The sequence below is a fragment of the Thalia democratica genome, chromosome 9, assembly GCF_965202585.1.
Source record: "Thalia democratica chromosome 9, ktThaDemo2.hap1.1, whole genome shotgun sequence".
Lineage (NCBI taxonomy): Eukaryota > Metazoa > Chordata > Thaliacea > Salpida > Salpidae > Thalia > Thalia democratica.
This window is the reverse complement of record NC_139173.1, coordinates 17,359,955-17,383,767: the sequence shown is the minus strand read 5'-3', so window position 1 is coordinate 17,383,767 and position 23,813 is coordinate 17,359,955. Positions and strand designations below refer to the sequence as shown.

Sequence of the window (23,813 nt, the reverse complement as noted above, 5' to 3'; positions counted from 1 at the left end):
AATTTTGCGATTAATAGTTTTTATTTTTCGTTCTTTTTTTTTGGTATTAATTTACTGATTTATCAGTACTATTTTACTTGAGTTTTATTCACACTTTTTATATATTTTTTGAGTAGTTGTCAAATAAGCAGGAAAGGACACTTTTGCACGGCATTAATTTTGCATGGCTTGAATTTTTTTTTCATTAATTTTAATTTTACTATCACTGTTACCACTAACCCTCGGTCGGTAAGTTTTTTTTCTTGTTTTTGTCTTTTTATTAATAACTTTTATTTCTTGTTATTTTTTATTAAAAAGTTTAATTAGTTACTTTTACTATAACTGTTACCCCTAACCCTCGGTCGGTAACCTATTGTTTTATTTAACTTTTTATTAATAACTTTTTCTTTTTACTATCACTGTTACCCCTAACCCTCGGTCGGTAACTTATTATTTTTCTTAATGTATGTTATTGTTTTTTTATATATATTTTTTTCATTTTGTTTACTCTCGTGCAAAAGTGTTCTTGGTGCATATTTGACCTGTTCCCGTATTTTTTAGTGATATTGTCTAACATGTACTTGTTTTCTATCAAAATTAAAATGGTTTAATAATTTCTACCTGCATTTATCAAAGTCCCTGTAACTTAAGTAAAATTATTTATTTAAAATTTTGATGACTAAGGTTAGTAAATGAAAAAAAATAACTTTATATTAGTTTTTATACAAGAATAATTTTTATACATTTTTAACAGAAGTTGCCTTATTCTAAAAATAAATAAATAGCAAACAAAACTAGTGTTTTAACTTCCTTTAATCTAACAACTTACTCATTAAGCTCAAGCGCATCAAAAGTGCGTTGTGACGTATACAAGCGTTTAAAGCAAGTTCTTACTTTAGCGCGCGTTTAAAACCATCGCTCGCGTCTGCCCAAGCGTGCCGAAACTAATGAGTAAGGAAAATAACAAAAGCCCGTTGATTCGGGCTTTTCAAGGTTGTTTACCCTTGAACTCAATTTTTCACCGAGAATAGGTCGTCCCAATCTGCGGTTGCCTACATTTGCGACTGCGGTGGAGTGTGAACTTCTCGTATTTTAAACTATTATATATGCTTGTAATGTTGTTTACTAGAGAATACGTCAGACTTAAAAAGCTTGTGTTTGTCATTTTGTTTTTAACTTTTAAAATAACTAGTCATGTCTTAAAGTGTCTCAGTAAATTAAAAAAGGCATACAAATGTACACTTTTTCATAAAAAAAAGCATTTAAAAATATAAAATACTAAAATGAATATGAACTTCATTAAAATTTTTATTGAAAACGAATTTAGGTTAAAAAAAATTACATAAAACAGTAGTTTAGTTAATATATTTCATTTTATTAAAAATATCTAGATCATTTAAAATATTTATCATTTGAAAAGAGTTTTTTAACTAAAAACTTAAAGTAAAAAATTGAAAACTTGGCTCAAATAAATTTTTCCTCAATACACTCTTTTTGAGCTAATAAAAACATTTACAAAAAATTTTTCTATACAAAAAACAAACATACAACAAAAAACAAACTAAAACGACTAAGTTCAATGGATAAAGCTTCAAAAAAAAAAACATTTTTTAAACAGAATTCTCTAGAACACAAAATAATCTACTCGGGTTTAGCAGTTTTCAGCTTTTTGGCCAGCGCCCTGACGACCTGGCAGGTCGGGTGCATCGCCACCAGAACGTCGCTCAGCTCCTTGCTCGACAGGCCGTCGAAATAATTCTTTCCGCTGGATTGCGACGCGGAGCTGGCGTGCCGCTGGATCTTGTCTTTGAGCTCTCTCGAGTGCGACATCAGGCGGTTGAACTCTCGCAGCTGCAGCGAGTGCTGCGACGTCATGTCCTTCTTGAGCCACTTTTCGGCGCGCGTGTTGAACTTCAGCTCGCGGTTCACGCCGCCCGGGTTGTTCGGACGCTTCGGGGAATTTCGCTTTCGGCTGTGGAATGATAAAAGTACTTTTAGATACAAAAACGTACACTGAATGCACAATTTCGGAAACTGCGGAATGTTTAGAGTTTAGACTATTTTCAGATATGTAGCTTGGTAAACATTTGGGACAAAAATTATACAAACGATGAATGTTTTAAACTTGTATTTTACATTTTCAGTTTTAAAACGTTAGCTTACACAAAAGCTTTTCTTTAAGAAAATGCTGTATTAAACGATTATGATACTATAAGAACATAATTAAAAAAATGTTTTTTTTTTTCATTTGAGATACTTTAAACTTTAGTACAAATCTTTAACATTTATTCATTCTTATGAGTTTAAGTATTCATAAAAAATTTTTGTTGGCGTATTTAAAAATTAAATTTGTTGGTTTACACTAGCAAAAAGTGTTCTAAACATATAAAGCATTTTACGAAAAATTTTTACCCTTTATTTTTAAACAAACAGTTTTAGAAAGTTTTTTAAGCAAGGATTTTATTACTATTTAAAAAAAAAATCAACAAGTAATTTTTAAAAATTGCTTTGCTTTATAAGTCAGCTTTAAGTACAGTTTGATTAAACAAGATACTTTTTCATTTCAGAATAGTTTTACGATTTGAAAGCTTTTATGAAGTCTAAAAAACTATGTACAAACTGTATTACATAAATTTCAAAAATTCTAGTGTTTCAAAAAAGTTATAATCTATTAAAAATTAATATTTAGTGCAGTAATTTAGAATGAGATCTTAAAAGCAACCCTAAAAAAATCAAGAAAAATAGTAAACAATTAGTTCTATTGTCGGAAAGAAAATTTTATTGTATTTAGATACAATTTGCATTTTAAAATGATTTTATTTTTCAATTTAATAAATTTATAAACTTAAAGCTTTTCGAATATTCTCTTTAATTCTTTTTCAAAGGTTAATTGAAATGAAAATTTGAAATCTATATTTGAAATCTTACTGAGTTTTGTAAAAAATTAAAAATTTTAAGCCGTAAATAATCAACTAAAGAAAACTATTTGTAGTACTATTTAAAAAAATTTGCGCCAACAACAACACAATCATCAAGACAAAAATATTTGACTGTTTATAAAAACTAGCTTAAATACTGCAGAAATATAACGTTAACTAGCTCAAGTAAGTTGTCGGCAGTTAAAGAAACATAAAACTTTTATAATTGAACAAAAACAAGCATGTTAGTAAATAGAATACTTGTCATTAAAAAGTAATTATAAACTACCATAACTTTATTTTATATATACATAAATAAATATATAGATGCATTCAGAATAATTTTTCTTTAAAACTAACTTTAATAGTTTAACAGACTCAAAACGTTACACATTAAATTATATATAAATTTGGAATATATATTTTTCAGAATTTATAAAAATTTATTTGTGTTCTATGAACTATTGCACTAGTTTGAAATTTTAAACTATAAGCACCCTAAAGTTTAAAGTCTACTTCCTCTAAAATTACAACTTTTTGATCACCGATAAAAATTAAGCTATGTCAAATTTGCACATAAATTGAAGGAAGATAAGTTCTGGAATTTTAAATATTTTTTTTAATTTTCTGAAGGAATCATTGAAATAAACAATTAAACTTTTGAAAAATTAATATTTACTCTACTTTGCTTAGGTTGAGAACTTTAATTGTTTAATTCAGGGATATGTTAATTTTTTTTGTAGTTGAACTAAAAACATATCAAAAATGAACATTAATTTACAAACATTTATTATCAATTGATTGAAAACTCTTTTAAGCATTGTAGAAACTTATAACGGTAAATTCTAAAGTTGCAATTAAAACCAAATCATTACTAAAAATTTAAGTTAAAACCTAGAAATGATAAACTAATAACCATAACATAAAATAAAACTAACATGAAAGCAGTGTGGGTGGGTCTCATCGGTGTGTTGACATCTCGCTTGTACTCCTGGCAGTGGTTGTAATCTTCGTTAAAGTGAACTTTGGCGCGCTGCAAAAAACAAAATTCATTAAACCTCTACTTACTTTACTACAATTAAAAAAACTTAAAATCAAGGATGAGAAGTCTACTTACTCTGAAAAAAAGTATTTTTTTAAACAAAACTATGTCTCCGTAATACAATTTAAGGTACAAGACTTAAAACAACCTTGCTGTTTGGTGATTCGCTAGGAAACAGGTTAGTTCTTTTTAGCAAACTTTTCTTTGGATAAGTTAGTGAAATAGCTTCTGTTGTATTTAATTATTGTATTAACTTTGTTCCAAAAGATAACTTATTAAACTTTATAAGTATAGAAGCATAAAAACATTTAATTTTTAAAGTGTTACAAACTAAAATTAGTTTTGATAAACTTTGGGTATTTTACTTTCAAATCACTAAGTTCGAAAAAAAAATCATATAAAGTAAAGCTATACTAGGAATTCAAATTATTAATTTAAACTATTTAGTTTAATAGCTGAAATTGACATATTTCAAATAGTTAAAAAATTATCTTTTTTAGTGTGAATTTACTTAATACTTTAGTTAAGCGGGGAATAGTACAGTTAAAATAAGTTTTAGAAGGGGTAAAAAAAAACGCAAATAAATACATACATAGTATTAACATCTTCTAAGATCGTTTAAAATGTATAAAAAATTACTTTTATTAAAAAGTTATTTAATTAATATTCTGCTTTATTGATTAAATTTTAAATGTTAAAAGAGTGATAATGAAATAACAATTAATACAAGGTTTAATAACTAAGTCTGTTAATTATTCAAAAGTAATATTAAATTTCTAAGCATTTTTATTCAGAATAAAATAAATTATTAGTTTCAACCGTAAAAGTTGAACATTTTTCAAACCTTGATTTTAGTTAAACTAGAACAAACCGTATAAAAAAGTAACTTTATTCTGACACTTTAAATACATCACCAACTTAAAACGACTAAGTGTATATAAATTGTTAACTTAACTTATAATTTGCTTTTAAAACAACTCACGTCTTATTGGTATACCGATGTGTGTTGGCGAACTGTTGCCATTAAGAGCTGGAATTTCGGAAATACAAAGTTTTTCAACTTCTTTAGTGCCGTTTAAATCTTCTATTTTATCCTCAAAAAGGCTGTTATCGACCGACAAATTTTCCTTTAACTTCGTAGGAATGGGAGTGGAAGTCAGCTTCACTGACGTTTCTAATTTACTCGATGTGTCGTCTTTTGTTAAAACACTGCTTTCCACTTGGATCGTCGAGTTATTAGGGGTAGCCCAGGCCTCCAGTTTGCTCTCGCTGTTAGAACTGAACATGGAGTAGGGAATTTTCTCGTCCATTATCGACTTTAGCGACATCTGAGGCGCGCTGCTGTTCACCGAAAAGGAAGACAAGTAAGAATGGTCTGTGCTTTCTACTTTCGGCGTTGTGACACTGTTCTCTAAATTGCTCTTATCCAAACAACTCGTAGTGATCACAAACGAGTCATTCGGCTTTAAACTACTAACGTTCGATGATGAGTTGTTTGGCACGCTTGTTTCGTCTTTTTTGTTTTCAGAACTATGATTTCTTTCGACATCAATACATTTTTCTTCTTGTTGTACACTTTTATTCTCGAAAGATATTTTAGATTCATCTTTTGCTATCGTGTTCTCATCGCAAGAAAACCCTAACTGATTTTCAAAGCTTTTGCCACCAGAACAGACATGTTCTGGTTGTGAATCAACTTGGTCAGTTTCAACTTGGTCTTCGGTGCCCACATCAACTTTTGGTGGTGAGTCCTCAATTGACGAGTCCAAAACAAACAACTCACATTCATCTTCCGACAACTTCTCATTTTTTTCACCGTTTACGCCGTCCGAAACTTCGACGGTGCTCGTCCTTGAAGCCGGCTGTTGACCGTTGACCTTTAGCACGTCATTGCCAACAACGTTGCCGGTCTTCGTTGGTTTGCTGTTCGTCGGTTTTTTAAACTTCTTAACAAACTCGATCAAGCTCGTTCCCTCGTCAGAGCTGCTACCTTCGTTACTGTGATCGGGGTCATCGGCGACTTGTGAAGGTTCTTTCTCGCCCTCTCCGTTTTGCAAGCTGTTCACCAAAAGATTGCTGGTCTTGCTTATTGCAACGTGGGACGAGAACCTTTTGGACGCTCTGCACGCCTTCGCAGGTGAGCGTTTTTTATATTTTCCACGCTTTTTGCCACCGACTGGTGATGTGTTACTAACAAACGACAGGCTGTCCTCTGCTCCTTGGCCTTGAGGAACATTTTCTGAAACAGATGTAAACGTAAGAATAATGAAATACATTCATTTTAAACTTGTAAAATGTTTAAACAAATGTCCTTGTTTTGATCGAGTCTTGAGGCTATAAACCATAAAAACCATTTTTCATGTGAGACGGAAGTTATTTCTATAAATAAAACATTAAAAAGGGATATTTATTATTAGATTTTTATTTAACAAAAAAAAAGAAAAAAACTTAACAAAAATTTTCTATAAAACAAACTTGCTTGATTTAAAGTAAAAAAGTTGAAAATTAGAAAAATCAAACATACATGTTTTGTTCAAAATAACAAACACACCTTTTTTGATGGGTTGGAGTTCTATAGCTTCATTTTGTTTTCTTGAATCAATCATAGTTTTTAATCTCTTTAATGAATCATTGGACATAAAAGACACGATTCTAAATCATTTTTTTAATGATATAAAAAGAGTTCTGTCTAACATTCAAACAAAGCTGTTATAAGTTAACTAGAAGCTTATAAATTAATTACATTTTCTTACGTAATCAGTTTTGAAGGTATCTAAATTTTTAATGGATACAAAAGAAAATTATAAACAATAATAAATAACTTTTAAGTCAGTATTTCACTAACAATATTCTTTATTTTACAGTTCTAAATAAATTTAAAAAATTCTTATAAACAATTGCTAAATAATTCTTGGAATACTTTAGATTAGTTTTTTTTTTTTGCTTTAAATAACATATTAAACTTCAAGTATTTTTTAACAACTTTTAAAATAATTCTAGGCATTTACAAACAACGCAATTTATTATAAAAATAACTTTAAAAGAAAACAAAAAATGTTATAAATTTGCATCTATACAACATATGTATTTTTGTAATAGTAAATTTTGTACTTTAAACAACTGTAAATAAAAATATTTTCAACAAATTTATTTTTAATAAATGTAACTTATTATTTACTTGAAGTACTATGTGAAAAACATTTGTCTAACAAAAGATTTGAAAATTTGTATTTATTTTTTCAATTAAATAAATTAAGATTTTAAAAAATCAAAGAAAATTTATGAACATAACTAGGTTTTTAACTTATTCCAAAACTTTTTCTGTTTAACTATTTCAAAATTAGCTTAATACTTTTCTTAAATTTCATTCTACTAAAATATTTAAACAACTTGAAACAAAAACTTTCAAACGATATGTTTTATAAAAAGTCATGCTTAAAAACAAGCATAGCTGATATAAACATTTCTGGTTGTAACACATTTTTTAAGCTTACTTGCAAGCTTTAGTAATAGATCCTACAAAATCGTCCGCCAGCTCTGTAATAGTGATAACTTCTTCCGATAGAATTTTAAGAATGCAATCTTTTTCCGCTTCTAACTCTTCTGAGTTGAAATTCTAAAAAGTAAATACAAATACTCAATACAAAAACAACAACTTTTCAAAATTAATTAAAACCAGTAATTACATTGTTTAAATTTAAATTCGAAAAAAGTTTTTTTTTTATAGATAAAAAATGTATGTGTTAACAATATAACTTTGTATAACAGAACTGTAAATAAATTAGCAATTAGTTTTAAATATTTTAAAACTGAAAATATTACCATACTTGCAGTGTTATGTTTGACTAAATAAAAGGTTAAACAAATTTTGTAAATAATTTAAGAAAATAAATTAATCAAGTACATTTATTGAATAAAAAAATTAAAAGGTGTACCTCAGTGATGGCCAAGCTTTTTGAAAAGTAAATGAAAAGCTCAGTATGTTTGATGTCTCCAAGTTTCTTCAGATCGTCCAAATTTACATTTTTGAATATTTCAATATAGTAAACCGCCAAAAGCTTTGCTGACTTAACTCTTGTCTACAAGAAAAGTTTAATTATGTTAAAGACTTTATGCAATTTTATAAAAAAAAACAACACTTTCTCAATTATGATATAATAGTATAATAGTACTGTTAATTACAAAGTATAATCATCTTAGTTGGCACCTTTGCTTGGTGACAATTATATAAAAACATACTTGTAAATTTTTACTTGAGTTTGATTGTTTTGCTAAGTTTTTTTAAACAGAATTTTTAGCTTAAAAAACAGTTTTGCTTAACGAGCTACACATTTCTAACTCTTACTAAACAGCGTTCAACTTGAACTTTTTAAACATGTGCAGAATAATTAGAAAAAAAATTGTATACACGATATTTACTATATGCTATTTTTTAAAACAAAATATTCCTACCATTGCTAATTTTTTTATTGTTGCAAAATATAAAAAGTTATTTAAGAAAATTGACTTTAAAAAAAACACATTCATAAAATAATTAGCTAGCTCAGGGTTTTTACAGATATTGTGTAACTCAAGTAAAAGACCCTATAAAGTTATTTAACTAATTATTTTTGTACATACCCTTAATATAAAACCTAAACAGTTAGTATTAAAAAGTAAGTTTCAAGAAGAAGGTTTTTAAGTTTAAAGCACAAGTCTGAAACGTAGACCAACTTGTTAGTTTTAAGTTAACCCCCTTATACACCCTTGATGTAATTATGAGGAACTTATAAAATAATTAAAGTAAAAAGTAAACTGAAAAAAAATTAAAGTCAACTTTTTTCCCTTACTGCAAAATATAAACAGCTAAAAAATAAACAAATATTTTTTTTTAATTACAATAAATGATGTGAATCGTTTTTGTTTTTTTTGTTTTTAAAACTACGTAATATGATTTTTTTTAATTGATTGTATGATTTAGATACAAAAAAATAAAATTAAACTGTGAACACTTGGTCATAGAAGAATATGACAAATTTTCGTTTACCTAATTGAAACTTCTAACATTATGACTAAATTGTTTCTATTAGTACAAAGGTATAACATAAAAACAAAAATTTAAATGAAAATAAAATTTAAAGATATAAGAAACAAAATAGAAAACAAAATATAAACAATGTACAAGTTATTGTGATTACAACATTTTCTGTGCTTACTAGCACATTTTGAACAACATTGGTAAATATTAGTTCTAGCAATTTAAATTTTTGTATAATTATAAGTAATTATAATTCTAAATGTATAATTTTATATCAACCACTATAATTATCAAACTAACACAATTTCTAAACATATATACAAAAAAATATACAAATTTCAAAAGTGTAAAATGAACTAAATAAAACTTACTTAATATGTAAAAAACAACTAACAGCATTGGTCTGGTTAACTATGGGGTTTAGTAACTTTGTTTGATACTCTAACAAGTCAGAACTATTTAAAAAATCCAGGAAAGCCATAACTTCACAACACAAGTGTTTATAGCTAGATCTGATTTCTAAAAAAAAAAATAATACCATCTACTTAAAAAAAGGCATAAGTAATAACCTAACCATTAAAAAAAGCAAATAATAGTAAAGAAGTTTTTACCTCCAGTAATCTGACTATCTGAAATTTTTCCTAGGTATCCCAATACTGCAAACCTATAAGGGAACTGTAGTGTTTCTGTAAACAGACTTACCATATCATCATTCTCATCAACTTCAAAACTATTCTGCAAATTTATCAAGTTACTCTAATAAAAACAAAACTACAAACTTATTTAAAAAAATTACCACCAATAAAATAACTATGGTAATTTTTAACTAAGTATGACTTTTACCAAGACCATTTTAATAAAGTTACATTTGTAGAATTTAAGTAAGCAAACAAGTTATTAAGCTTTTTTAAGCATGAACTTCACCACACGATCAACAACAACATTATCCAAGACAACCCACGACCGGTTTTGTCCTTATTAGGATTCATCAGGCAGGTATAGTCGCGAGGAATGGCTGTTGACATCTAACAGAGTTACCAAATGCTCTTTTTTCCGGGTTTTTGAAATTTGAAGTTTTTTTTGTTCATTTTCAGTATAAAACTAAATTTTCCAGGTTCCATAAATAAACCATTCTTTCAGCTTTTTTTGAATAAAGTTGTCGAAATCAGTGTATTGCAAGGTTTTTGGCAGCCTTGATCCATTCTAGCGGGCAAAGTACATTAGCGTTGGAGCGGTGGCCGAAAGAAATACTGGTTAAAACTGATTAAACGAGCGTAGATAAGCTGATAATGTCTTAGACGTTGAGCTGTTTCAAATTTTTCGACTTTGTCCACAAACGATCGCTCCAATACTTATGTACTTAGCCCGCTTGGTTAGATCACAACAGCAGATTCTCGAGACTGTGTCAGCTTAATGAGTCCTTATAAGGACAAAACCGGTGTGGGTTGTATTGGACGATGTTGATGTTTGTCGTGTGGTGAAATAAATTGCTTATTATTGACGGCGCGAAACATCTCAGCTTCCTTGTTGGCGGTCGAAATAAATACTGATTATACAGCTTTCATTTATCTAAATAGTTACTAGTTGAAACTTTAATTGACAATAAATAACCTTGAAGGTAGGCAAGCAACTAGATAATTTTTCAGAAATCTGAAGCCACAATGCAAGTAGAACAGGCGATTTGTTATCTTTTAGGGTGTCCAATGTGAGCCTCAAAATATTCACAAAGTCGTTTTTAAAACCGATTTCAAATAATTTCGGCACTGTTTCTTTATATCTAAAAAATATCATTTGAAAAACAAAACAACTTTAAAACAAGGACCTCTTGAATTATTTTAACGAGCAGTAATTAATCTTATTCAAAAAAAAAAACTTTAAGCATAATCGCTAATTTAATGCACCAAATAAAAGTTATTAAATATTGTAGTAATATGTTAACCTTTAGCACTTAAAAATATTGAATAAGCTTTAAAAATGTATCGTATATATATATATATTTATTTATTTACATATGTATTATCTATAAAACACTACAGGTTTCTTCTCAACTGTTTTCATATCCTAAAAAACAGTTCATCAGCTCATTTCCTTGTAGAGAGCCTCTCTATTTTCACATTTACTTAGCAAAAAAAAAAATATAAATAAAATTTAAGATACACAAAAATTAACTTTTACTGGAACAACTGTTTCAGCACTTGATATATATAACTAAACGTTAATATATTTGCTATATATAAAAAAACACCTATAACTAAATTTTCTTACAGCTGTTTCAATGCTAAAATGCGTATCTTCAGAGCAAGAAATTTTTAATTGGCAATTTTTTTTTAAAGATACAAAAATACACATTATCACATGTTAAACTATTGTATATAAAACTGGTTTGGCTATTTAATTTTATTTTTGTTTAAGTCAACCTATTTTCTCTTTTTTATTGTTTTTTCTTATTCTTAGTTTTAGCTTGCTTCTATTTTTGATTATTAGTTAATCTAATCAAATTTATTTAAATGATGTGTTCTTTTTGAAAACTTTTTTTAATTTTCCATAAAACTTTACTTTTCTGAAGATACGCATTTAAACGTTGAAACAGCTGTAAGAAAATTGAATACTAGTTGCTTTTTATAAAATAAATATTTATTTCTACAGTTTGCATAAAGAACTTTAACAAGTGTCAAAATGTTTAACAAAAACACTTCCTAATATGAATGTAAATATTTTAATGTTTGAATCTATTTACGAAAGGGTTTGAATCTATTTATAAAATTTTCAAAAAATAATTATGAAAAAATATATACAAATTTGTTTATAATATACAAATATCTTAATGACTGAAAAAATATTGTAGTTTGAACTGATAACTTTTAGTGTATTTGGTTAGTTGTAGGGTTTTTTATAGCATATAAAAACTATTATTTTCAATGTATATTTAATTTTATACAATTAATTTCATAATTCTTATTCAAATCGTTTTCCTTATCAAAACTAAAGTAAGTAGAAGTATAAAATATGCTGTGAAGGGTAGATTCAATTTATTAAAAAAACTTTTCTTTGTCGAAAATACGGACTTTTTGTTTTCTGAAATTTTCTTTTTAAAGCAAATATATAATAATAGAAAACGGAAAAATAATACTTTTAGCAGTTACTTCACTTGTAGAAAAGCTTTCTTTTTCAAATAACACTAAAAAAATTACAATTTGGAAATTTATAACATTAAAAAAGCAAACATTAAACTAGTTATATTTTTATATAAACTATGCTAAATTTTTACAGCGAGGTCGTCAGGCTCATTTAAGTAACAATCTAAAATTTAATGACAGCTTTTTACGGGCCGTTTTATTATTGCAAACTTGTAGTAAAAGTTTTAACTAAAGTACAGCAACAAAGTTGCTATGAAATGGTTTTAAAAAAAGTACAATTGTTTACTACAATCAAATATATTTATTGCTTATTTGTAGATAAAAAACTGACGTTGTTTGTACAGTTTGTTTTAACTAAAAGATAAAACAGATCTAAAACTTGTAACCAATTAAATTTTTGTAAGGTTTGTTTTTTGATATAAGTTTAAACATTGGAAACAGTTAAAAATAACCTTTCTTCAAAAAAACTGTTATCATATGTAACTTTTTGAGATAGTAATTGTTGCAACAAAAACTTCAAAGGAGTGCAATTCCTGTTCAAATTAAATGTTCCACTCATTGAGTATTTTGCTGAATTTAACAAACATTCTGGACAATCTTTAAATGGTTCCAACAAATTCTAAAAATTAATTTAACTTGTTTAATTTTTAGATTGAACATTTATTAAAGAACAACTTTTAGTAGGATGAATTTACTTTTGGTTTTAGTACGAAACTTATACATTAAAAAATATATTAAGAGAACTAACAAAAATAAATGTAGAATGGAGGGTGGAATTTTTTTGGATAATTGTTATGGCAGTTTTAAAGGCATCAGCGAAAAATGATTCACACAGCTTTTCATCATTGCAAATTTTAGTAATCATTACTTTCCATAAACGCTCCATTATCACAGCTGTTTTTTAAATAAACTTTAAATAATTACTAATTGAACTAAAACAGTCTGAATAGTAAACAGCAGCAAATTAAGAAGTATATAAGAAATTAAACAAATTAGAAAACAATGATTTTTTGAAAGAGTAATGACAACTTTTTTACAGTTTTAACCTCAAATAAATAAATGAACGTGTCAAAACTCAAATATTGAGAATAACTTGAAGGTTCATAAGAGGTGAGCTCGAGATGAGCTGTATAGATTTGAATCGTTGCTACTCGAAAAAGAAAAACTGAAGCTAAACACACAGTAGCCGCAATTGGAAAGATAGTTTTAATGACAATATAATAATTTACTTTCGTGTTTAACTTTAGTTTCAACTGCTTGCTTTTCTATAACCTTGTATAATTACGCCATAATCAATTTACATTTTAACATTCTTACAAATATTTTACATTTTATTTAAATTTTGACAAAAATAAAACAGATCTAATTGAGTACAATTCAAATTGCTTTAAGTTTTAAATTTGTCAAAACGAAAAATGTAGTGATTTTAAGTTGTGAATATTGTTTGAAAAAAAAAAAAGTAATTAATGTACTTGTACCGTGTTCATTGGCCCACTTTGAAGCAAGCTCGAATACAGTAAGGAACTCATTGATCATGAGCTCCACAACGTCTGATTTTAAATTATCACCATTTTTAGATATTGCTGGTTGTTGAAGTGTACCTAGAAGATTAAAGTTATGTTATTATTATCTGTAAGGATGAAATTCAATAATCTGTTTTAGTTTTTAGTCTTGTTTACTATAAATTCTCAGACTTTAAACAAACTATGAACGAGTTTTTATGGAATTTTTTATGTTCTAATTATTATATAATCGCTTAATACTACAACTTGTATATGAGAAGGTACTTGTTTTGCTACTTTTTTAACTTGTTATATACATTTCTTTTTAACAACAGTACTATTAAACTTCACAAAATAGATATTTTAATTTAAAACAGCCTAAGTTTATACCAAAAACTTTAAAACTTGCAACACTAAGAACAACGAATAAAATTACTTAATGTGAAATTAAATTTAGGAGGAAAATCATCTTTTGGTAGGGAAATGTGTGCAAATATTTCGCAAGCAATTTTCACCAGCTCCAACTCAGAAGTGCCTCTCATTCTTCGGTATAACGATTTTTCTCTGAAATTTTTGGTCACTAATATGAAAAGTATATTTTCACAAAAATTTAGATTAATAGATTTATGCAAATTATTTGACTTTTTCATTGAGTTTTTGTTGATATTTGGCTTAATTTCAAAAAATAAATATTTTTTTAAAGCTCTGAATTCAGTTTTTTCTTTGACTCATTATATTAAAATCAATTCAATTCGTTTTAAAAACTAGTACCAGTTTTACCTAATTATACTCTGACATGCTTGAATTTTTGAATATGCAACAAATTTTAGTTTTTGTTTATATTTTTCACGCATGAATAATTTTTTAATAACAGTAAAAATAACTAACATTGTTATATGCAGTTTAATATTGAATTTTTGCTTGAAAAGGTCGCAATTTTTTGCCACCGAAACCGGTCGCGAATAAAATATATAATTTGCATAAATCTATTTTGTAATATATATTTAAAAACAAAATGGCAAATATACAAATATAGGTGGTATTTAGATATAACGGAAACTAAATAGATTAGCTTATATTAATTAACACCAAAAATTTGTGGAAATAAATCAAATAATCTGTAAAAGTATTGTATTACTTATTCAAACTAAACTTTAATAGGAAACTTACACAAGTAAAAAACTAATACTGACAAACAAAAACGATACAACAACAGATTCGATGGTATTCAAAGACATACTAGTTGAAGAAGACCATGTAAAAGTAGATACAAACAAGTAATGAATAGTGTTTTAGAGAAGGAATTAATTACGAAAGTTAATGATTAAGAAGACAAAACCTTTATTGATATATACAAATAGACATAAATGTTCTGTCCATTAAGCATTGAAGGTTTTGTTTAAGAAATTATGTTTGAAGCATTTTATAAGTACAACAAGACACTTTTTAAGAACCAAAAGTTAATACTTATAGAAGTAAATTACTTACTTACAGTATAACCAATTTAATTAGTTTATTTTTACAAATGCTTTTTTTAGTATATTTAAACTTTTTCAGCCTATCATATAAAAACTAAATTTCATCTTTGTCTTACTTAGGCAACTTTTATACAACAAAAGATCACAAAATAACTATATGTTCATTTTCAACAATTTTTTAATAAACTAGTCAGATACTTTTCTAAAATAAAACATTCATGTTACAAGTTAAAAATGTAATCGATCAGTTACAAATATTATGAATAATATTATCTTACTACTTACAGTGGTGTTGTTGGTTTGAATCCGTAAGTGCACAGTTTTATACACGGAAAAATAATCTGAAATAATAAAGTATTTAATAAACTGATTTCCACAAACAACAGTTTTTAAATTTGAAATAAAGTATTTCTTGACTTTTTAAACTCTATGCATACTATATTAAATTTGTGTAGTTTTATACAGTGTTATCCAATTAGAATAATTAAACCATATCTTATATCTAACATAACTTTATATTAAAAATAATATTCATAACAAAATTAAAATTCACAAACTTGATGTACAAGCAATATGTGTTTAAACCTTTTTTTAATACAAAAATTTCATTTAAAATAATTTAATTGTTTTATACTGCTTGTACTTTTTATATTGCATGGTACAAAAATAGTATGATTTATTTCTAAATGTTTTTCAATAAGTTCTAAAAATTAATGTTTAAATTACACTTTAGCTATTAAAAGTAATTTAGCCTTTAAACTTAAAATTTTACTCAACCTTATTTTAATTGCTTTAGTTTTACAAATTATAAACAAAATAGAAAAGTATAACTTGTGGTACCTCATTGAAGTCCTTACTGTATATTCAAAATTTGAGTTTTACATGCATAAGTAGAAAAGTAAGTACATTACTTTGTAAAAAAAAAAACTATTTCAAATCCACCTAAGCTATTTTCAGGGTTGTCAAAAGTTTTTTGAAAAAAAAATTCCAGGTTTTCTGAATTTCTGCCTGGTTTTATAAATAACAAGTTTTTTGGTCAATTTTCATGTTAGAATTAAATTTAAGGTAAAAAACTAACTTAAATAGTATAAAAACATTAAAAAGATACTGTATAACTTTAAATGTGTTGAAAAGACTAATGATCCAATAAAACTATCTATATGATAGACTTTTTGTATCTAATTGAAATTTCATTACTTTACATGAAAAAATAGTTTAAATTCCAGGTTTTTTAGGTTTTTTTTTTTTTGCCTAAGTTGACAAATTTCAGGTTTTGTGCTAACCCTGTTTTTTTTTAACATTATTTCAAAATATAAAACAACAAAAGATCTTATGAAAAAGTTCTCATAAAGAACAAAAAATATACAAAACCTTTTTAATATAATTTGGATTAAGAAGTTGAGGTCCAAGCGTGTTGACCAGAGGCCAGCATGAGGCGATGACGCTCACAACCAACTCGTGATTTTTCAATTTGTGTGCTGAAAACGATATCTTATCAAGGCATTTTCTAGTCAGTGGAGCTGCTAAAACTTCTATTTGTTTTTCAATAAGATCTGTAATAACATAATTTTTTGTTTTGTGCAAGCAAATTGGTTAAAATTTTAAATAAAAAAACTTTAAACCAACTAATTGCTACAGAAAAAATGCACAGAACTATAAGTAAAGTTGTTTTCTACAAATATAAATGAAAAAAAAGTCTAATGAACTTTTTTTAATAGTATGTAAAGCTCTACCTAGCTAATAGTCAATGTTTGATACTTCAGCTTTAAAAAAAACAGGGTTGCTAAAGGTTTTTGTAAATTCCTTCCGGGTTTTTATTTTCTTCCAGGTTAAAAAAAACAAGTGTTTTGGTCTATTTTCAGTATAAAATCAAACTTTAGGTAAAAAACTTTCTTAAATAGTATCACAACATTAAAAAAAGATACTGTAAAGCCACTTTATATGTGTTTTTCAATAAAAAAAATTAAATGATCTTTTTTTTCTCTTTATAGTAGAATTTCGTTACTGTACATTAGGGTTGTCTGTTGCCCCTCAAAAATGAAAGTTTTGGAATCTTAGTTAAATTTTTGACGTTGGGAAATCACACAATAAAAATTAGCCTCCTAGCTTTAAGCCTGCTGGAGCAAATTTATTTTGAAAATTTTGCTTTATATCTAAATTTTGCTTTAATTTTATATTAATTAATTATTTATAATTTTGCTTTATATTTAAAAAGGGGAAAAAATAATATTTCACTAAAATTTAATTTTTTCCTACGTTTTTTGAGATTATTACCTGAAACGGTTAGGAAATGTTCCTTGCCATATTTGAAAGATTCTGTATAAACAAAGTTAAAAAAATATATAAAAAGTTAACGAAAAAAAAACAATCTTATTTTTATTTATCAGAACTAGCATTCTATGTGAAAAAGCATTGAAAATGTTTATATAATAAACAAAAGATCTTTTTATCTGTTGTTTTTGTAGAAGAATTGAGACAGTTTTGTTATATGGTTTTTTAAATCAATTTTATTACATGTACTTTTCTTAAATAAAATAAGTTTAAAAAAAAAACCAATAAAGCTGTGAAAAAGTTAATACAAGAGTAACTAACCAAGTGTATTAAAGAGACCAGTAAAGTTCTGCCAAGCATTGTATGCCTTTATCTTTATTTCGGTATTTGAACTTTCAAGTCCCTGTGTAAAAAAAAAATTACATTTTATTATACTTCAAACTTTTTTTTAAGTAATTGCAACGAACCAGTTTAATAAAACCAAGAAATTTTCTTAAATATATTTAATTTTTTATAAACAACTCACTTTTTTAATAATTTTGACAATTTTGTTCATAAAAGGATCTTTGACTGGAGGTTTCAGTTTTTTCAACCATAATGGTATGACATTTTCAAGAACTTCTATGAGTATATCACTTTTGCTTTCATTAAGCAGTTCAAAAATTTTATCTGATAGTATCTGAAAAAAAAAATATTAATGACCATAAACTGTTTTACATTATAACTATCTAATTATATTATATTAGTGAAATTAATAAATATGTGAATTCTTTGTTTTATTAAAACTCAATCATATACTTTTTTTGGTTTTTTAATAAAAAAATAGTTGCATACTGTATAAAACGGTAAGGTGTAAAATATGCACGGAAATTTTTGAACTAAGACACTTTTTTCATATTGAATTTTTTTTTGATATATACTTTTTTTTTAGTTTTAATAAACTTTTTTTTACTATCACTGTTACCCCTACTAACCCTTACTCTCAGTCGGTAAGTTTTTTTTTCTTCATTTTTTTTATTGTTAATTTATCTACTATTCATTTTTTTCTTGTATTTTTTTAAATAATTTTTACTAGTTACTTTTTCTTTTTACTATCACTATTACCCCTAATCCTAACCCTTGGTCAGTAACTTTATTTTCTTTTCTTTTTTATTAATTTGTTTTTTATTTATTTTTATTTTCTTGTTTTTTTTTTGAACTTTATTAGTTATTTTTATTTTTTGATAACTGTTACCCCTAACCCTTACCCTCAGTCTGTAACTTATTTTTTTTTTTTATTTAACCTGGTGAAAATGACTCTTTGTGCAAAAGTGTCTTTGTGCAAAAATGTCCCTTTGTGCATATTTGACCCGTTCCCGTATAAAACATGTTTTTAACTAAGCTAAGCTAATGTTAAACACTTAAATAAATGTATTTCAAATACCGGGCTAGTAAGACCAAAAACTGCTTGAGCATGTATAGATTGCATGGGTGGACTTTTCCATAAACATAAAATAACTTCTTTTCTTATTGATGCAGAAGGATGAACCGTTAATTGGAACATTAAAGAGTACCAATCAACTTGTCTACATTGGCTAAGTCTATTTTTAAAATATTATTATTAAACAATTAAAGTTAAAAGATGTTTGACAAAAGCTTATTAAGGTCAGAAGAAGGTCTAAAAAAATTATTTTACTAAAAATATTTTGGCCTTTATATGAAAGCTAAAAGTATAAGTTATAATAACTATATAGGCTAAACTTAATATTATATATAATTTTAAAATAGTTTTGAGATTTAGTCAGTTTTGTAAAAATTTTCTAAAAAATTGTATGACGATAAAATTTTAATAGTCAATTTTGTAAAATAAATTTAAATGGTCAATTTGGTAAAAAATATATATATATATCTTCTCTTAGATTTTTCAATTAACAATCCACCAATTTTTAGAAATTTTTTTGTATGGTTTAAAACAACTTCTTTTGGGTAGTTTTAAAAAACTATAACAAACATTATAAATAAGGTATTTTTCTTAAAACTTAATAAGTCTACACAAGAAATACATTGTTAGTGTGCAAAGAGTATACTAAAAAAAATTTAAAAATTAAAAACTGAGAGAAAATTTTTTGATAAAAAATATTTTATTGCCATTCTATTATGACGGTTCTATGAGAAATCTAGTGAACCCTTCAAACTTGGTCCCTTATATCTCAAAAGTTACTTAGCACTTCAAAAATGATAAAACACACATTAAAGTTTGGTTAAGTATATTCAAAATAAGACCATATTACAAAAAATATACATATTACCATTATCTGTCTTTGGAATAAACATTTATAATTTTGAATTTTATTTTAATTACTAGAGAAAATTCTAACCTAACAAGGACTGAAAGAAGATACTTATCAGTTTGTGTGTAAGTAGGAAAGCAGCTTGCAAAAGCAGCAACATTTTTGCTAAAAAACTGAACAGATGCATCATCTTGCCAAAATATTCGATTTAACATGATTTGTTGAATAACTCTGTAATTATGTTACTATGATGCAGTTTCAAAACTATATTAATCATTACTAACATTAATCACACAAACTATATAAATCAATTTACATATTAAACAAAATATTTAAAGTGTAGTAGTATTTTAAAAACCGGCTTAAACTTTAAAATTATAACTGAATTATTATCTGAAATTAAAATAAATAATTATTACCATTAATATGTAAATATGTTTTAGAAATCAATTTTTTTATCATTTTAAACTAAAGCATGTTTTAAAAAACTTAAAAAACATATTATTGCACCTTAATACAATAAAATTAATTGATTACTTTTAAATCATTATGAATTTATAAGATCAATACTGTAACAAATACTATTTATAAAATTTGTTAAACTAAATCTACATAATTTCTGTAAAAAGACTTAATAAAATAATTAAACTTAAAAATTAACTTAGATGTAATTTTCAATTCACTATCTTTAAAATTTTGTAAGTAACAATAGCTGAAATTAGTTTCACATTTTTTATTACAAGATTCCCACAAATAAAAAAATTAATAAAAAAATCCTTTGGTAAATAAAACTCTTCTGTAGTTTTTTTTAGTAAAGTTTAAAAAAGGCTTCAAACTATGTTTGTTTACTACTAAAAACGTTGTATAAAATTATATGTAGAGATATCTTATTGTTATTCACAAAAAAAGTTACTTGGAAATTTCAAAAGGGAGATGAAGCACTTAAATTTAAGTCCGAAAATTTGCATTAGTAGAGTTTTAGATAATTTAGCAGAAAAGAGAATATAAAATCTTTACTTTTGAAGAGACATTCAAATTTCAAAAACATTTACAACTTTATATATCAATAAAAAAAGGCTCATTAAACCAAACAAATTATAATATATTTGTTCTTCTTAACTATGTTATAATTTATCCCTGTTGTCAGTGTCTCATAATAAAATTGAGCTTTTCCAGAGTTTTACTGAGTTTCCTGTGTTAGTTGGAAATATGCCAAAAGTTCTAATGAATAAAAAAACTTAACAAAATTTTCAAAATAAAAATAATTTCAAAACATGCTTCTTAAAAAAATGCAAATAAAAATCCAAAGAATAGTGTTTGTTTTCTTGAATTATGGTAATACTACCAAACTAATAAAAATTTCTAAATTTTAAGATTGATTTTAGAAAGTTTCTTAAAAAAAATGCAAACAAATATAAAAGCTACTATAAATAAAGATAGTATAACTTCCTAAAACAAATTTTATGTATATTTGGAACTTGTTTACTTGGTCTGTATTTATATGCTGTACTCCATTCTTCGTAAAAAAACATAAGCTAAAAATATTTTATACTGAAACTTTACTATACAAGTTTTCTTTTAATTATTCAATTAAGTTAAACTAGCACAAAGCAACAATACAAAATTTTAGTTTTCATTTGCAGTTTATAAAAACTTAACAAAACATTTAGTTATGATTTTATTACAACTATATTTATAAAATAATTATTTATTTTGAACTTATCACAAACATAATCTTACAGGTTAGAAAATTTTAAAGCTAACTTGTCAAAATGGTTTGCCAAATCACTCGTTGATATAACATGAAAGCATAATTTTAAAACTTCTTCAGGAGTACATGTTTCCTTTTTCCTGAAAAAATTTTAAGCAACATAACATATATTACTAATTATGTTAACTTTGGTTTTAAGCAAACAACAAAAAATATTTTACTTATAGATATGTATCTAAGTTTTTAACATGTGTTTCTTACTCTAAATGAATTTTTGTTTTTGTGTGAAAATAACATTTATACTAAAAATATTAATTGAGGAGGCTTAATGCATAAATCATCAATTCGAAAACAAGTATAAATTTGTGTTTTTTATGTTAAATATATATATATATATATGTAATTAGAATTAAGTTATTTAACTTAATAAATTAAATTTTTCACACTGAGCCCACCTTGAGGGCTTTATTAATAAAAAGGTTTATTTAAAGATGCAAAACTCGAAGAACTCAATTAGTTTCTTTTTTGCAAAAAAACTGTTTTTTTGCATAACTTTTGTATCTTTGTTTAGTACAGTGCTTTGTATTTTGAATTTAACTGGCTGATGATCAAAGCTTTATGAAAAATTAAAGCTTTGTGAAACATATGTTCCAGAATTTTTAAAATCGCCATTTGAATAAATTATATTTTATATATATATATATACATATGTTGCTTAACTTTGTCTACAAAGTATAAAGCACTTTAAAATCAATTTTAAACAAAACAACAGATTATCTAATATGTTAATATAAATTTAAAGATCTATTTTGCTTAATAACTAAATGTCATTTAAAATGTAAAATAATAATACCTTAAAGTTAACTAATAGTTTTATGAGGCTAGTATACTTGAAGGTCAGTCTAATTTGCCTTCTTGCTGGTGTCAGCAAAAAAAAAGCTTTTTTTTCATGTCATTTTTAATTCTAATTATTAAAATTTCATTTTTTGATTAAATTTTAATATGGCTGAGTAAGGTGGGTTAGAGATAACCATATAAATAAAGAAAAGCAAAAAAAAGCATTAAAAATATTTTCTGAATCAGCAAATAAGCAAATCAGACTGACCTTTAAATATGCTTTTTCTTTTAAAATAAAGAAATATTTAATACCATAGAGGGGTTGACTTTGTTTTATAAAGAGGTAAATTTATTTCATATAAACTTATGATAGCAATCAGAAACTTTTTACCATTTAACAAAAATCATAATAACTTTTGAAAAAAATAATCTTAGTTGTGAACTCTATAGGTTCCATATAAAGACACAAGCAAACCCATATAAAAAGACTAATTCACAAATGGTTTATCTTCGCCTTAATTTTTAAACTTTTACTGTTACTTTGGTACTAGTATTTCAAAGAGTAGTTTATTTTTTCTTTTATAATTTAAATTTTTCTAGTTTTTTAATCAAAAACTTTTTTTTCAATATTTAAAATATTTTAATTTTTTATTCTTTTAAGATACAAGAACCTTTCCAGAAAGTTTGAGTTTTATAATCTAAGTCAAAAAAATGAAATTAAATATTTAATGAATCAATTAAATTTTATATCAAATTAATAATAAAATAATTGCAATCTATACATTTGCATTGGTAAAAAAATATATATCCAAAAGTTAGTTAGTTTATACTGTTAGATTTCATACATAAAACCTATGCTGATTTTGCTTAGTTAAAAAATATGTTTACCACCTTAATTTTTACTATGCCCTTAATATATAGAACTTAATAAGTACTTACCAGTTTCTTAATGCTTTAAAAGAGGTATCCAACAACTTAATTAATAATTCCTCATAATTACTACCTTTGCTAATTTTGTCTTCTATTTTTATAAGTAACTTACTGAAGGAGCAACTTCTCATTTTAATAAAAATACTGAAATTAGCAATGATATATCAAAAATAATTACTGCCTAGTTACTATTTAAAGTTGTCTTTTAAGTTTTGATTAGTTTTTTAACAAATACAAACTCACTATAGACTATTTCTAATAACAAGTTTGATCAATAGAATTTAAGTTATTTATAAATTACAACTTTTATCTAAACCCTAAAAGTTAAAAAAAAAACAGGTATAAACATAGAAAGTTTAAACTTAATATTATTAAAAACCATTTTTAGATGATATTGTTGCAAAATTGGCCTAGCTGTGTATTTTAATGTTTGTAAATTATGTGTATGGTTGGTTTTTATTTGTTTACAAATATCTTTCATTCTTGTGTTATTTAAACATGCAGTTAAAAAAGGATAACTGTTTATGATTAGTGTCTTTGAAAATGCCTACTATTGATTGCCCATTGAGATAGTTGTTCATACAGGGTTCCCACTAAAATTATAGGGAAATCCACAAAATATAGCAAATTTATAGGGAAATTATCAAAAAAAAAGAATGAATTTTAAACTTTAAGAACATATTTTTAAGGTACAGAAGGTAAAATATGTCATTAACCATTT

At 25.6% G+C, this 23,813-nt stretch overlaps 1 protein-coding gene and 1 non-coding gene across 3 annotated transcripts; one reads left to right on the top strand and one right to left on the bottom strand.

The window, feature by feature from the left end:
* The first annotated feature begins 914 nt into the window (after window positions 1–914).
* On the top strand, window positions 915–1,067 carry LOC145845277 (U12 minor spliceosomal RNA). Its single transcript, XR_014370322.1, has one exon. It is a non-coding gene; the product is annotated as a U12 minor spliceosomal RNA (small nuclear RNA).
* A 381-nt stretch (window positions 1,068–1,448) lies between these two features.
* LOC145843982 (uncharacterized) lies at window positions 1,449–23,232 on the bottom strand. Of its 2 annotated transcripts, none has more exons than XM_082951284.1 (22): window positions 23,102–23,232; window positions 21,379–21,465; window positions 19,702–19,845; window positions 18,768–18,924; window positions 17,871–18,023; window positions 17,666–17,747; window positions 16,445–16,626; window positions 15,359–15,414; window positions 14,032–14,159; window positions 13,566–13,694; window positions 12,842–12,987; window positions 12,546–12,712; window positions 10,568–10,733; window positions 9,568–9,691; window positions 9,351–9,475; window positions 7,875–8,018; window positions 7,434–7,555; window positions 6,491–6,591; window positions 4,922–6,178; window positions 4,088–4,167; window positions 3,836–3,930; window positions 1,449–1,951 (listed from the first exon to the last, which is right to left on the bottom strand). In XM_082951284.1, exons 1-22 carry the CDS (start codon window positions 23,221–23,223, stop codon window positions 1,621–1,623), a joined length of 4,098 nt encoding a protein of 1,365 aa, XP_082807410.1. In that variant the 5' UTR covers window positions 23,224–23,232; the 3' UTR covers window positions 1,449–1,620. The 2 variants fall into 2 exon arrangements, with proteins under 2 accessions (XP_082807410.1, XP_082807411.1); XM_082951285.1 differs by having other exon boundaries at window positions 13,572–13,694.
* Between the last annotated feature and the right edge of the window lie 581 nt (window positions 23,233–23,813).

Excerpts from the sequence above, each read along its gene's own strand:
- LOC145843982 (XM_082951284.1), bottom strand. The coding sequence starts at position 23,223 with ATGAGAAGTTGCTCCTTCAGTAAGTTACTTATAAAAATAGAAGACAAA. Across the intron at positions 9,692-10,567 it reads GTTGCTTGCCTACCTTCAAG|AATAGTTTTGAAGTTGATGA; the intron begins GTTATTTATTGT and ends ATAAATTTGCAG. Across the intron at positions 6,179-6,490 it reads ACTCCAACCCATCAAAAAAG|AAAATGTTCCTCAAGGCCAA; the intron begins GTGTGTTTGTTA and ends CATCTGTTTCAG.